General features: G+C 42.3%; 1 protein-coding gene across 1 annotated transcript; it reads right to left on the minus strand.

Annotated features, from left to right (window-relative positions):
• Window positions 1–10,221: 10,221 nt before the first annotated feature.
• LOC134139228 (cytochrome c oxidase assembly protein COX20, mitochondrial) lies at window positions 10,222–14,714 on the minus strand. The gene is made up of 4 exons (XM_062573639.1): window positions 14,490–14,714; window positions 11,935–12,049; window positions 11,708–11,771; window positions 10,222–11,130 (listed from the first exon to the last, which is right to left on the minus strand). Exons 1-4 carry the CDS (start codon window positions 14,520–14,522, stop codon window positions 10,989–10,991), a joined length of 354 nt encoding a protein of 117 aa, XP_062429623.1. The 5' UTR covers window positions 14,523–14,714; the 3' UTR covers window positions 10,222–10,988.
• Between the last annotated feature and the right edge of the window lie 1,540 nt (window positions 14,715–16,254).

Below are 16,254 nucleotides of genomic sequence, written 5' to 3' on the forward strand. Positions count from 1 at the left end.
TCTGGTAGCCGTGGAAGTGTCAAATTATGTGTGTGCATCCATTATCAACAGTTGTAGTAATAGGTTGCTACCAGTATTTTTTTTTTAATTTTTTCTGAAGTCCTTTTCAGATAAGTTGCTTAAATCCCCTCCATGTAAACAGTGAGGTCATAGCCATGTTATGTTGCCTTATGGACCCATGAGTACTTCAGCTGCAGGAAGCAGACAGGTCTATGCAGGGGAGCTCCCATGGGGGAGAGGGGGGAGGGAAAGAGTTGTTCTGGCTTTGTTAGCAGCAGTAGCTGGGATACACAAGACTTGGCTGCATAGTGCCGGTGACAGTGGAACTGCAGGTACTTTCCTGGCACACTGTGGTACTGGCAGGAGACTGTCCTAGGGGCTTACAAAGCAGAGACTGCGCGGAGGAAAACGGGCTAAAAACGTGCTGCAGCCCCCTCTGGTGTGGGGGCTCGGTGTGGGCCCTCGGGTGCGGGGTGTTAGGGCCAGCTCGTGGTCTGAAACGGCCTGTGAAAGTCCTCGTCCCCAAATCCAGGCTGTCGGCCTTGGTGAGCCGGCTCTTCTGGCGGGCGGCGTTGCATTGCTCGGGTGCTGCGCAGGAAGTGCTGAGCAGTGGTGTTGGCATGCGTGTGCGTGCGTGGGAGCGCAATGTAAATTGTACTTCAGTTATGGGACACGCTTCTTCTGGTATGTGTTAAGAATAATTCCTGATCACCAAGAGATTTTTCAGAAAATAGTCTCCTTTGACCCCCTATTCCTGATATTGGAATTCATTAACTAGTACTTTGGCAATGCTACATGCAGGCCATGACATTTGCATTAAAAAAAAATCTTCCTAGGTGGTATAAGCCACTTTTTTTTTTATTTCTTATCTCATTACTGTAATAATGTTTTACTTGCATCTTTAATAGAAGTAGCTGATGAAGCCATCTTACAAGATTTTTTTTAATCATGACCTTTTAGAAACTAGGTCAATGCTTTCTAAAAGCATAGCTGCAGACTAAGCCACAAGAAATCAAACAGAGTATTATAAAAGGACAGGAGTTGCTTCAATACTACTTCAACGTATAAAAGCCAAAAACTGAGCTCTCACAAGTGGAAGAGTGTGCCTACACCTTAATTTTGAACAAATGAAATCAAAGTAAGTCTATTTTGAACAGTTTTAGCCTGAAAGACTATGGAGGGTGGGGACAGCTATAGGATGCCCACCCCCCCCCAAAAAAAAAAATAATAATAATGCTGGAAAAGGGGAGCGGGAATTCAGAAGAGCTGCTTTGTAGCTTGAGCATTAAAACCCCTTGTGAAGTTAGAGAAGCACCTTGTTTTGTCAGGCAGAGTTCACCTAATCCTAGACAAAGTGACACCGTTTGGATGGGGGGCGGGGGATGTTTTTATTTTAACTGCAGGTTAGTTATTAGTGCTGTGCGGCTTTTCCCCCTTTGCTCGGCGACTGAGGCACCAGCTGTCTCCTCTGGTGCAATGAGCCTTTCCAGGGCTAACAGTTGTATGGAATCAGTCAGCTGAAATAGGGACTTGGCCAGAAGTGAATCTAGATTGGACTCTTGCCTGAGTTTGTCTTTCTGCCAGTACTGGGAGTGGCAGGAAGATTTGGCAATGAATAAACAACTGCATAAACACAGTTACTGTTTAAAAAGATGCTAAATGCTTAATAATATTGTAATTCCTTTTTTTTTTTTTTAAAAAAAAAAAAGGCAAAACAAAACTAGTAAAATTAAGTTTCTCATGCAGATGATATGGATGTTAGTCATTGTTTACCAGTGCTAGTATTTTAGAAAAGCTTTTTATTTTCATTTCTAGTTTAGTAGGAAGTCTTTGATCCACACAATAATATTGATCCTAAAAGTTACTGAAATTGAAATGATGAGTAAGGGAGCTTAGCCAGGTTTTCCTCAAACTTTGTCATGTTTAGAAAAATGTTATGACTTGGTAGTGCCAAAGAAGATGCAGTTCACAGTAAATAACTTTATTGGAACTACCTCTTGGTTAGCACACAAGGACTGAAAGGATACTTGTTTTCTCAGTGTTACTCCTCCCTTAGCTAGGATCAGATGTCTGTGTTCCAGGACCAGTTCTGAAATGGTGCAGAAATGTGACAAAGTTTTTATCATTAAAAGGGGTCAGAATAATACTAAAAAACTCCTTAGGTGTAATTGCATGCTTAAAATACCAGTGTTTTCCAAATGTGAGACATATGAAAGTCCTGATATTCTTTATTTTCTACATCTACCCTATTCAGAAACAGGTTAAATCTGTGTTTTCAAAAGGCTCGGGTGAACTTTCAGCTTCGTGGGGCTGTTAAGTTGATAAGATAAGCCCTTGTATTATAAAAGGACTTTTGCCTTTGTGGTAAGAAGGTAGTAAGAGATGGGGGAGAGGAAAAGAGTAAGATGAGCTGGAGGCATTTTTTTTCTAGAAGAAATGACACTTAGGACTTGTTTACATTGTTCTGTGAAGCAAGATTTGGAGATAGCTGAGCTAGCAGAGACCTGAGCAAGCAGGTCTGCGTACAGCAGCCCGGCGTTAGGTGCAGGCTGCGAGTCTGACCGAGCCTGCGTTGTGAGCTTCCCTCTGTTCTGTTTCGTATTCCAGCTGCTACGAGAGCACACGCAGAGCTCTAGCGCAGCCTGCGAGCAGTTCTGCGTACTTTATCGTTATGGATTTAACTCTTTGAAAACTAAACAGACTGTGATTTGTGTTGTCAGTCGTCCGCACTGTGTCCTGTGGCTTCTGCCTTGGATCTTGGGCAATTTCCCAGTAGACGACAGGATTGTGGATGTGTTGTTCACAAGGGACCTCTGAAGATGATCTGGCCCAGCCTCCCACTTAAGTAGGACTGTCACTAGCACTCGATCCACTCAGCTGTGGTTTTGACTAGCTGAATCTTGAAACCCTGCAAGGATGGAAATTATGCAACCTTTCTGGGCAGCCCATTCCGGTGCTGTACTGCCCTCTCAGTAAAAACATTTGCCCTGCTGCCTGGTCCAAACCTCCCAAGCTGGAGTCTGTGGCCACTGCCTCTGCTACATTATCTGCCACTGCTAAGAGGAGTTTGGCTCCGTCTTTGTAACTCTCCTGCAGGTAGTTTTAGGCAGTTGTTAGATCATGCTATAGTTGCTCTTCCTCAGACGAGTCCTGCTCCTTCCACCTTCCTCCAGAGTACATGCTCTTGGCCTCTGAGTGCCTTGGCAGCTCTTTGCTGGACTTTCTCCAGATTTTCAACATCCTTCATGACCAAGAGGCCTAAAGCTGAACAGGAGAAATCCATGCGTTGCCTCAGCAGTGTCACATGGAAGGAGACAAGCACTACCTTCGATTTGTCGGCCCCATAGGTCCCGATGCAGCCTAGTATGTGGTTTGCCTTACGTGCGGTGAGAACACTCTGTTGGCCTGTGTTCAACTTGGCATCCATTGTAAGCTCTATCCTTTTCAGCAGGGCTGCTATTCAGTTAGTTGGTTCCCAGCCTCTATTGTACATGCAATTTTTATATAAATAGCTGCTGTACAAGCAGCTATGCTGTAATAAAAATAAGTCATTTATTAAATTGCTAAACAGTAAGTCAAGCGCCTATATCTTGTGTATTTTGCCTGTTCTGAGAAAGCTCAGAGAAAATTGTGATAAAGCAACTAGAAACTACTTTAATACTTGCATATCAGAAAACATACTAGTGTTACAAAAATATACTTGTGCTCCAGAACTAAGACATTCTTTCCTTGTAGTTTTTGTAAGAAATTGAAAGCTCCTTTTTGTAAAAAGAAGAGAAATATCCCCCTTATAGAGCAGGGGACACTGAGCACTATGCAGACTTCCGGTATCTGAGCTGAACGGTTTAGTCTGATACGTGGTTGCAGTAGAAGCTGCTTGCTCTGAAAGAACAAGGTGAAATCAGTTGCTGCAATCCAGCACTAGAGTGCACAGGGCAGCCTGCTGAGCCCAGCGCGGCTCGGCGTCCCTCTCACCTCACTGGTTTGGCAGTTGAGAAAAATCTCTGATTCCCTCTGAGATGCAGAGGAATGTGGAGGCCACATGCTGGAAGTGGGAGATGTTGCCAAAAAACAGTTTCTGTGGTGACTCCTGGACGTTCTCGGGACAGGGGCTGCTACTGTTACTTCAGCAGTGGTGTTGGCTGAGCCCTGGGATATTTATGTTCCTCTATTATTTGGCAGTCTGCCTGTGTGTGTGTGTTTTACTTAACATCCATGAAAGGGAAATAGAAACTTCCAACAGTTTCTCTTGGCAGATTCTATTGTAGAAAATGGAGATGATAGAGGATTTCAGGAATAAAGTTGTTCTTTACATATAACGTGTTATTCAGCAAGTGTAAGCATCATTCCCAGGTTCCACAATGAAACGCTGAAAGCTCTGCTACTGAAAGCAACCAAAGGCTGGTGGGGAAAAAGAGGGAGCAAATAGTTTCCTCCTTGGATGGCGGCTGTATCTTAAAAGTTCTAGCTAACGTGGATCCTACTGGAGATGACTAGCAGCTGGAAGGTGCTTCAGTTGTATCAGTAACTGTACTCTTCCGCATTTAGCGTCAGATTTACTGCCATACCAGGGATATGCAATTTAATTAAAGCCTGTGGTTTGTTTGCATGACACAGCCTTGTAGTTCTTAGAGACTGACCATTCCTGAAAGGAAGGGAGTGCGCACACGTGTGTACGTGCAAGCCTCCCTTGCTCTGCTTGCATCTAAATTGCTATCCCACGGGAGAGGCTGGCTGGTTGTGCGGTGGGTAAGCAAGAGCGCTGTGACCCACATAGATCCCCTGTGACAAGACAGTGTGGTCTCCTCAATGGCCAGGTAGAGCCACAAAGGAGCAGCTGGAGCAAAGCGCCTACTCTTGAGCAGGGCATGGTGCCCACCACCTCCAGAACACGCAGACGCCTTTTTCCTTGTATCACATGGAGCTTGGAGAAAAAGGCTGCTGCATAATTGATTATTTTAGGGGATGCACTTGAAAGCATGTGATGGTGGTAAGGGGTAAGATTTGAAGTGTAGCTTGCGTCTAGTAGAAGGGTATATAAAATGATCAGTGGATTTTTTGTTATGAGATGACCATCTTGTTATCTGGAGTACAAAGATGTCTGTGGGAGTGGTTCAGAGGGGCAACATGGGATTTAGGAAGAAAGGCCTGAACCTTTTTAAGCAGGCAGTTGAGCGGGGGTAACTGAAGAAGATCGCGTTTGGATACTGTCAGAGTCAAGAAAGAGAGCAGAACAAGTTCTGTCCTGGCTTCCCACTATTGCTTCAGGGTGACCCTGAAGGGCTTTAAAGGCTGGACAAGAATCTTTTAAGCAAAGTATGTAACGGTCACTGGTAGTTCCAGATTACTTCGGGCTGTCTGAACAAAGCATATTCTCCATTTTGAGGAGCAGACTGTTGGAAAGCATCTTACTATATATTGGATCTATGAAAAACTCTACAACAGCCATTTGTGGTATCGTATCTGCCCAGTAGCAAATCAGTTACTGGCTCTGTCTTCAGCAGTGTTGCTGCCATCTCATCCAGAGCCTGATCATTTCTTTACTGAGGAGGGATGTTAGCTTCTCCTTAATCGCTTATGTAGCATATCCTGGGTATTTTGTTGGCTGGGATTGTGGGCCCCCAACTGTGCATTTTTTATCAGAACAAGGCAACCATATTATAGGCCAGCCTAACATCAGACGCTCTCACGTGGTGACACGTCAGTAACTGTGAGTGTGCTCCTGCCTCTGTGCAAATGGGTCAGGTGGAGCCACTCCTCCTGTCTGCACAGCTTCTCTGCCAAGTTTTGTGGCGCTGAGGTGGGAGAGAAAGACTCCGCTCCTGGGGTTTGGCCGTCAGCGAAGGTAAAGGTGGCGAGAACTCCTGACCTGGATGATGTAAAGCACAAATATTGGCCAGAGTCAAAAAGCCTGAAGGGGAAGTCAGGCAGGTACATGAGGTCCTGTAGGCCAAGACTGCTCATAGATAACCGCACACCATGATTGCTGGAGTTAATTGCAAGTCATTTGCTATCAATAGGGATGACCAGAATCTGTCTTCTGGGGAGAGAATTCGTGTTGGCTGAGAGGCACTTAGTGCATCTGTGGACACGGCTGTTTTTAACAGCAGTGTAACATAATAAACAAGCACTTACAGTTTAAAAAGTAAGCAAAGAATGTACTTCGCTCTCTTACTAACACCCTGTGAACATTCAGTTATGGACAGCTGGGGCACCTTTGCTTTTTGCTACAATATACAAAGTCTAGGTATTGTCGGTGCTGTGGCCAGTCTAAAGAGAGAACCCTGTAATGGTAATAGTCTGCTCCCATGGTAAATTTTATGTTTCCAGTGGGCTCTTGACATGTTCAGAAAAGCTGAAGGCTGTGAGCTACTCTTGCTCATGATAGACAGAAGCTTTCACTGCCTTGAAATACTAATAAGGTTAAAACCATCCACTTGTACACCTAGAACAGAATTGCTGTTATTTAAAACAAGAAAATACAGAGTGGCTTTCAGAGAACAGGCTTTATGAACTGCCTTGGGGGCCACAGACTGCACTTACACCTGCATATTTCCTCCCAGGAAGAGCTGATGCTGTTTTTGACTTCAAGCTTTGAATGATACTAAACACATGGCTTGGTTTGGTTTGGTTAGTAACGGACTAGAAACAAATGTTGAGAGGCAAAATACCCAATAGAGGTATGAGGATTTAAAAACCATAAAGCTGGATGCAAATTTATGGTTCTCTTCCCAGAAGGGCCTGACCTGCTTCTGCGGGAGCAGAAAGACCCACTGCTAGCCAGTTCTTGGGCACACTAGGTAGAATCGAATGGAAAAATGAGTTGTGCTGAGGAAGTATATACAGGATAACAGAGAAGGTAGGACCTAAGAACACGCTTAGTCAGGGGTTTTGATAGCCATAAATGAAAGTCTGCGTTTACTAGCATCTTCTTATCCAAGGCTCTGCCTTCACTTTTCCTCTTCCTCTCCTGCCCTACCCCCATTTTAAGGTTTAGCAACCATCTTGCTTAATGTAGTATGTTCAATAAAAGTAGAATAAGGATACATGCTCCAATACCTTGAGTGACATTAACTAAAAGTCAAATCCATTTCTGACAATTAATTCTTAGTTCTTCAAACACTACACTTCATCACCTGAACATACTGTAAAAACTTTGTTTGGATCAGTTTCTCAAGGCAATAACATATTTGCTTCAAGCTTTAAATAAAACAAACCAAATACCTTTCAGCAGTCATCACTGAGCTCTTGAGTTAAACTCCTGGATATAAGAATGATAGAAGTATGGGAATTATTCTATAAAGCTGAGGTAAATCTTTCACCTTGGAGCTCATTACAATGAAGTTTATATTCACATAAAACTTGTTACCTGGGTTGGCTATACTAAAATTAACAAATGTACTCCCATCATCCTACCAAAAGCCAGACTCTTTTCTAAATTTAATTTAATTTGTTAATGACAGGAGGAGGTCACCTTCCCTTTGCAGCATAGGAGGACTTGGTGGGGGGGACACACAAATTAGCTGGGAAACCTGAAAAATGAAGCAATAAGAAAATGCCAACAATGTCTCCCAACAATCTCTGCTTGGGTTAAGATGCAAAGCAGGAGTTTGAGATGGCAGTTGTAATTGCCTCTGTTGTCAACTTAAAAAAAAAAAAAAATTGGGCTGTGAGCCTGTCACAACTGTAGATGACTGCAAGCATTAACTTTGCTTTAGCAGAAAGTACTGAAGAGCAGAGATGATCTAATCACACAGATTTCTATTAACAACATTGGTAATTAACCTTAGATTGCTGCATTTCTGCCTATTGCCTTGACAGTGACTTTTTTCCCCTGAAAGGCTTGAAAGCTGCATGCCCTTACTCTGTGGGCACCTGGTATTGTCGGGAGCCACGTGCATACTCCTGCTGGAGGACAGCTGATAAACACCTTTTCCAAAGAATATTGCTACTGCTAGGAGTGGCAAGAGTAAGGTAACTGAGGAATAGATGGGGCCATATAACCACTTATTTATTTTGGTGATGTTTCAGATTGCTTTAAAGAAGGTAGAGTTTTATCAACTTCAGAGATAAAAAGTAAGTGTGCCTCTCAGTCGCTGTTTAGTGACCACAGTAATAAACGTGCAATAAATAGGACTTTTCTGTGGTCTCTTGAAGTTGTTACACTTTGCTCTCTCCTTTTTTAAGGCTTGTTCAGAGTGCAGGAAAACAAAACTTTTCAAAATTACTCGTTGCTTTTAGTAACTCTAAGTTTTATATTGATGAACCTAGATAAAGTAAGAGCTATCACACCTGTCACAGCTGCAATACTTAAAATAGAGATATCAAGTCCAATAATAAAACACAGGTGGATACTGTATGTTCCTACTGGTGAATTAGCTTTAAAAAATTACCCTTAATAGGAATATAGCTCACTAATTTAAGATGTAGTTAGGAAATGGATTTTTATCACTATACGTATTTCCATTAACTTACTATAATCTTTATTTTTCCTGTGAATTTATCTTAGTTTACCCCTGCTTTAAGAGCTTTGACATGCCTATTTTTCTGTTCCTCACAAAGCAGCTTGCTCTTTCAGCAAGGGTTTGTAACTCATCATTTTCAATCTATTTTCCAAAGCTACTGCAGAAGCAGCTGTAACAGATGCTTTGAGGAATTATGTCAGTTTTCTACATGTTTAACTATGGACATTCTTTCCTCTGCTATTCCAGTCTGCCCTTTATGCCAACAGGTTCCTTCTTTCTTCCCTTCAGCAAATATTCTGACTTTTGTTTAGCTCAATTCTACATCTACTTTTATTAAGTAAATAAGTCCATCATGACATTCAGACTGCTTGCATACTCTTTTTTTCTTCATTTTTATGTTAACATTCAGCATACTCAATTTACATTTTGCACAGCAGTAGAAGTTCACTAGATGTTAGATCAGTTATCTAAGCAACACAGATGTAGCTAGAATTGGATACAGTTAATTGCCTGAATTGCTAATACTGTAGTAGAATTGTTACTGAGCTAATATCCTTAAATACAATAGCTTAAAACAGCAGCCAATTAACACTGGAAAGAATCTAATCTTACAGTTTCTTCAGATTTTTTAATTTACCCAGTATCATGATGTTTCTGCTTTTTTATTGTCAGAGTTGCATAGTTATTCATTTTGAAGGATGTGCTTGCTAACTTCTTCCCTATCAGCCCGAAGCAGCATTCTCTTCTTTCTCAACCACTGTGCTTTGCCAAAGAGTAAATTTTCATCTGCGTGCTTTTGTTTTCTCAAGTCCCCTACTGAACTACGACCTCTTGACCGAAAGACTTCCTCCCCCTTAGGTTGTGGTTCCTTTTCTTATGTCATATAGGAAAGGACTCAACCGTGAACTAAAATAGGGACTTGCTATGTACTTGTTCACAGCTCATGCACTATCCCTCTGCCACTCCAAGGTCTGTGGAGGCAATACCTCCTAACCCATCCAAAGAGAAGGAGCCTCTCTCCCCACCCCACTCAGAGCTACAAAAAACAATCTCTTCTGAGTTAAGGCTAGCTATGAGTAACTGCTGAGTTTTAGATTTTCCAGTGAGGAAAGGAAAAGTTTCATCATATTAACTCAAGCTCCCCAGAGACTTTTATATAAAAACTGCTGAACTAAAAGTCCTCCACAAAAATCCTATCATTATTGTGCTTCCTGCAGAAGAAACAGGAAGAACAGAGAACAGAAGGAAATGGAGAAGAATACAGGATTGTTTTCTTCTTGTGAGAGGCTAATCCAGAGAGTAAAGTTTAATTATCTTAGTGTAAACAGTATGTTTGTTTAGTGCTCTCAAGTATATTTGCAAATTAAAATATGTAGTGCAATGGTGTTGTTTACATTTGGACTCCAAACCTCCCCACACCAACCTAAGACACCAACAAAGCCTCTCAGATTAAATATGGGGTTGGGAGAAAGGACTGAATTTGCTCAGTGAATGGCTTTAGACAAGAAGTAGTTTATAACATAATTTTGAAATCTGATTGAAGTAATTTTGTGAAAATAATAAATATCTTACTGGTGTAGACAAAAGTATATAAGCAAAGGAACACTATGTCATCACTCATCTTTTTTACCAATATACAATTAGATAACACAGTATTTCCAAATAAGAGAATGCTTCCTTGAAATTACATAGCAATATTTCTTTCAAGCAAAGACTTACAGCAAAATATACAAGTAGCACATGATTTTTAAACAAATAACTGACCATTACTGTTTATTAATAATGTAAATAATTATTTCACCAACTGAACAGCAGACGGTAGTGTAAGGAAATTCCTTAAACAGAGAGCAGGATTTTAATTAAATAAGAAGAGTTACATAAATAGCTGAGACTCCTCCTGAAGTGCAAGTGATTTATTCTTAGTTTCACACAGGGAGAACAACGATGGAATTTTTTCAATTTCACAGTGCATATAAAACTGCCCGCTACACTGCAGTTGAAATCTTAAGAAGGCTACTGATACTACCCATCTTGCACAAGCAAACCATTCACCTACTGTTTCAATGTCCCTATTTTAAAAACAGCACAATGAACAGCAGCACTGAAGGATACACTTACTCAAAGAACAGCTGATGAAAATATTTTCCTATATTTAAATGAGATGTAATTACAACTTTGCTAAAATGAACTATTCTGTTTATAATAAAAGTTAAAGTAGTCTCAAACCACTGTCATTAATAATTTGAGAGCCTGCAACAGAACGTACCAGTTCCTAAATGTTTAACAGGGCAAAACCAAGGAGGTCATTCCTAACTGTGTACATAGTCATATATACATACATGAAACAAAGAAAGGCTTGTATACTAATTTAACAGATTCATTATGAGTTTCTTACTTGAATTTGCTAGGAAAAACACCATGATTTATCAGTCTCAGCCACCTCCCATGTTTACAGGAAAGAGTGCCATTTTTGGACCACCTTCCCCCAAAGCTGTGTTAGACCACAGATTCCTCCATAGGAGACTATGAATCACTTCTTTCATTGCTGGTTTGTTTTCTTTCTGGATCAAGAGAACTGCCTTCAAATAAAATTTTGTTTTTCATTCCTTCTCTAAGCATTCTTTGCCGGATCCTATGTTGGGCAAAATTGTACCTGCAATAAAACCTAGGAGAGGGGGAAAAAAAAAAACATGATTCCTTGCTACATATTAGTGACAATATCAAATCAGAGCTATTCAACCAGCTGAAAAGTTGATAACACATGCAGTAATGCCAATAAAATTAATTAGAAAATAATGTAGGTAACTGCTGCTTCTCTAAGGCAAAGATTATGCACTACTTAGGAGACTAAGACACATATCCAATGAGAAATACTTATTTCTATAATTTGAATCTTAATCTCATGAACACTGAGCATGCTGCCTTTATAATTAGGGTGGAAAGATGGTACACATACAGGAAAAAAAAAAGAAAGAATTAAGAAAGAAGGAAAGAACTGGGTTATTTCATCTCTTAAAATTTTAAAAAAATATAGCAAGTTTTTGAAACAGTATATTAACATTAAAAAGTCAAGGTCATTTAACTCCTTCTGCTTAAAAATATTTTTTGGAAGAAAAGAGAGGACACTTTGCTAGACAAGTCTTTTATGACATTCCAGGAACAGTGTGAAAGGTCAAAAGTGTATCATATTATATGAAGCTGCCAACACAGGTCTGTGAAAATTCAAGAAATGTTTTACATACCAGTATCCTAACATCGTGAAAATAAAGCCACCAACTGCAACGTCGCAAGATCTTCTAACTCTACCTGAAAGAAAAAAACAAAAATCCTTCAAAAAAAAAAAAAATCAGAGAAAGAAACTTGAGTGACTTGCATTCCCATTGGTTCCCATTACGAGAATAAACACCAATTAACAAATAGGAACAAATTTCTCCTTACAAATAAGCACAGAAAAGAAAGAAGTACTTACTGGTTGCTAAAAAATGTCCAAGACCCAAAACTAAAGATCCCAGTGAACCATAGAGTACTGATTCTCGTGCACACGGGACATTTTTAACATCAAGGAATCCTAGGAGTTTAAAGGACTAAAAGAAAAAAAAAATCTAATTACAAAAACATTTATGATTTGGCTTAATATATAAAAGCTATACTGGAACCCACCTTGCATTCCCTTTTCTAGTATTTCAGCAAAATAATATGAAAGGTTATCTTCTGAGTTATTACACATAAGTCACCTTGATTTCTGCTCTGCCTTAACTTTGTCACTTTATTAGTTTCAAGTGCATTTGTACCTGCACAGATAAAGCACAGCTATATAAAACCAATGATGTGTCAACTATCTTATTACATAAATTAAAAAAAAATACTTTTGTAGAAGTCTGTGATGTCACCTTCATTGTAAAACTGACCTGTATTCTTAGCAGTTAAAAACAAATACTCAAGGCTTTCCTATTTCAGAGGTTATTTTAGAGTAAAAGATTACTATGCACAGCAAACATGGACAGCTGTGTCAAGAATGGTTTCAAAGGAGTTACAAAATGATGTCCATAAATCAGTTGTTATAAACCTGGCAATCCATCCTCCCTATTTAAGTTTATAAAGAACTGCTTCCTTTCTTCCTTTATATTCCCCAAAGAAGGGAGAAAACCCTTAGGAACCTAATATTTGTTTAAAAACAACACACATCACAAAAAACAGGTAAAGTTACAATCCATTATGCAATTAGTTATGAAGTGTCTGTGCTAAAAAACACCTGAATTTCTAAGTAAGCCTACTTGTAAAAATTACTCAAGTATTTCATACCCTGCCCTACATTTATAATCTATCCTAACTTATATCTACTGATTTTCTACTAAATTCTTAAATGGCAATTACAAGCAGCATTCATAAACACAGCCCTGGGCTGACAAATGTTTTTTTCTTTTGGATGTGAGCAGACTAGCTTTAATGCAATATAAGCTTTCTAACCTGAACACAACTCTTTATTTTGCACCTGACAAACATCCTTATAAAAATGTGTTTGCACCACAAGCAGGAACAGGAAGCTACATATAAGAAAACTTCAAGAGGACACGTGTCAGAGTTAAGGTGGCTGAACAAGAATAACATCTGCACTTCCTCCTGTGAATAATTCTTTTGTCAGTAATGGCGAGAGAATTGCCTTCAACCATTTTGTTGTGTTTAAGTCCTTAGACCATCATACACCATGTGTGCAACAATATCAACTAAAATCCAGAAAGACGACTTTAAAATGGTTGTAATTTTTTGGTAGAAATATTGTACTTGGACAAAGTAGATGTTCTAGATGGAATGCTGCAGCAAAGCATACGTGAAGAGTAGACAAATCTGTGAGACAAATCATTATGAAATACGTCTGAGTGGCATTAGGGATGGCAAGCATTTCACAACAACTGGATTTGTGTGCAAGTATGGCATATCCCCATCAGTAATTACATCTAGGCTCTCTGTGGACAACCATCAGCTGTTCCAACACAATCCCTTTTTATAAAAGGGACAAAAGGATTTGGTCTATATTGGTCTAATCGCCTCATGAATAATTTCAAGTACTCTTATATGGAAGAAGTCATTTGATATGTTGCTGTTGTTGGCTAAGGTACCCATGCTACAACTGTGCTGCATGATGCCTATTTTTAAAACAGTGTTTCACCTGTTGCTATAGTTGAAATCATTTGTTACAACTCTACCTATCGGTATTGCAAAGGCTACAATGTCACCACAGTGTTTCACCCCCAAAGAGAAAGCCCCTGTAGAAGGGTCTGCAGCAAAAAAGAAAGGTCCTAATTAGCCATACAGAGCTTTAATTCTGTCACCTGAAGCATTATGTTTCATATCTCATTCCTTAATTATTTCCACAGCGGCAAAGAAGCCTTCTAACCGGGCAGGTAACAGCGGCAGTTCACACAACTGCTGTAAAACAACCGCAACCTGTGAGTGTCCCGCAGCGGGCTGGCCATCGGCACCCGTCCCCGCCTCGGTGGCGGGGACCTGCCTCAACACCGTGCGGCTTTTTAACGGCCGGGCTAGCTTCAGCGGGGCCGCCGAGCTCATATAGAGAAGTGCCACCGGCAAAAAAAAAAAAAAAAAAAAAAAAAAAAAAAAAAACGGGTCAAAGGCCCCACATAGCCAGAATCTCCCTTGTCTTATATATATGCAAAGGATCTAGCGGAGCCCACGCCGCCCGCGCAGACACAACGGTGCCACCGGCCGGGGAGGAGAAAGGAGGGGAACGGCGCCCTTGCTGCGACTTCCCCGCCGCCCACACCGGCGGGGCGGGGCCGCGCGCGGCCACTGCCGCTGCCGCTGTCGCTGTCGCTGCCGTCGCGGCTCCCGCGGGCGGTTCGGGCGCTGCCGCCTGCCCGCTCCCGCCCGGCTAAACTCAACGGCGGCCGCTGGGGAGGGTCGGAGGGGCGGTCGTGCCCCGCGCGGCTCAGATGAAGCGGGGGGGAAGCAGGTCGTGGCGGCGCGCGCCGCCCCTGCCCCTGCCCCCCCCGCGCCCGCCATTACCTTCTCCGGCTCAGAGTCGCCCTCGCCCGCCATGATGTGGTTCGCAGCGCCCTTCTCAGCCCCTCCCCCTCCTCGCGCCAGCGAGCCCGGACTACAGCCGCGTAGAGAAGGTGCGCGGAGGAGCCGCTCTAGCCGCCGAGCCCAGCCCCTTCTCTATGGTGGCTGCGAGGTGGGCGGGGGAGGGCGAGCGCGCCGGCGCCATTTTAGGTCTAGCGCTGAGATTCCAGCAAAATCCTTTGTTCAGTGAAATGGGTCACGGAGCAGGGCGCGCGCGCGCGCACGCGCGCACGCACGCGGGGGCGCGCGGCCACGCCGCAGGGGGGGGAAGGGGGGGGGGGAAGGGCAGGTGGAGGGAGCGCGGCGCCACCGCTCGCGCACGCCCCACCCCCCCCGCTCCCCCCGCGGTGCGCGCGGGCGGCGGCGGGTGGGGCCGTTGAGCCGTTGGCGGCCGTGTCCGCGGGGTGCGGGGGGACGGCGGCGGCGCTGCGGGCCCAGCCTCCCGGCTCCCCTCCTCGCCGCCCGCGTGTGGCGCAGCCCGAGAGGCCGCCTCGGGCTGGTCGCTGTCTCGGCAGCGATTGCAGGCCGCGCCCTGAGGGCCCGGCGCCACGCAGGCTCTGGGCCAGGGCACGCTGGCTCCTTCCCTTCCGCCCGTGCTGTTTGCCTCTGCACCCCTGCCACGGCTTGGGATTTTTTTTATTTGTTTCTGTTCTGTTTTTTTTTTTTTTTTTTTTTTTTTTTTTTTTTTTTTGAGGAGTGATACGGCAGCCAGGCTGCTCTGCCAGCTTCACAGCCTTGTGCCATGTCGTTTGTGTACTGGCATTTCATGCAGAGGGAGTGTCACAAGCCTTCCATGTGTCTCCCTCTTGCTTTCTAGATCAGGATACTCCCTGCCATAGACAGCAGCCCTTGTTTTGGGGTTAACTATCAAAACAAGTGCCTGAATTTAAAAGTTTACTATGTGCTGAATACCCTACCATAAATGCTCAGAGAGAGGCCTTAGAGAGGCCTCATGCAGTCATAACAGCATGATCTAAGCCCCAGCCTGGTTAAGCTGAATTATTAAAAACAGGCTAATAACAGGACATAAGAAGTAAAAAAATAAACACTGTAAACATGCTAAGCAAGTAGCACCTAATGGGAGAAGGAAGCTATAGGATACTTCAGTGAATGCAGGTGCTTAAATCACACCAACATCGGAAAGGTGGAAAGGTTATTTCCAGTGACAGTGAGGGATAAAGCAGAGGGCTGGAATATGATTAAGAGAAAATCACACTGAACTGGGAGAAAAACATGTTGATAGGAGAAAGTAGAAGGAGAACTGTTTTAAAGGATGTGATCTTGAAAATAGTCTCTAATTTAGGACATTTGTAACTACATTAGATAAAATACTAGTGTGTGTTCCATAGGAGTAAATCCTGTGTTAAATCCAGTAGACTTACTGGAAATGATGTCTTATAAATTTAGCTGTATTAACGTCTGAAGAGGTAAATGGTGATATGTAACATAAGGTAAAATTTTGCTGCAAGAAAACATGTCTATATTTCCTCAAGTAGTGAATTACAGGGTGGGTTCAATTTAGGACCTTTTCCATCTCAGCAATGAAGTTTAAGAAAAATGAGAGATGCATTGCCTTTGATTTAAAAAAATATCTTGAAACACAGTATTTTTCCTATGTTTGGGTGAGGGATGAGATGTCTTCAGAGCTTTTCCTAGTGCTATTTTTGGATATGTTTTCTTTTTAATTCTTCTGAATAGAATTGTCTTT

This window comes from Rhea pennata, chromosome 3, assembly GCF_028389875.1.
Source record: "Rhea pennata isolate bPtePen1 chromosome 3, bPtePen1.pri, whole genome shotgun sequence".
In the NCBI taxonomy this organism is placed as follows: domain Eukaryota; kingdom Metazoa; phylum Chordata; class Aves; order Rheiformes; family Rheidae; genus Rhea; species Rhea pennata.

What these genes read in the sequence shown, in the direction of transcription:
- LOC134139228 (XM_062573639.1), bottom strand. Translation starts at nt 14,522, where the DNA reads ATGGCGGGCGAGGGCGACTCTGAGCCGGAGAAG. An exon ending in GCGACTCTGAGCCGGAGAAG is followed by an intron (nt 12,050 to 14,489) that starts GTAATGGCGGGC and finishes TTTTTCTTTTAG; the next exon opens with TCCTTTAAACTCCTAGGATT. An exon ending in TTCACGATGTTAGGATACTG is followed by an intron (nt 11,131 to 11,707) that starts GTATGTAAAACA and finishes CCCCTCTCCTAG; the next exon opens with GTTTTATTGCAGGTACAATT.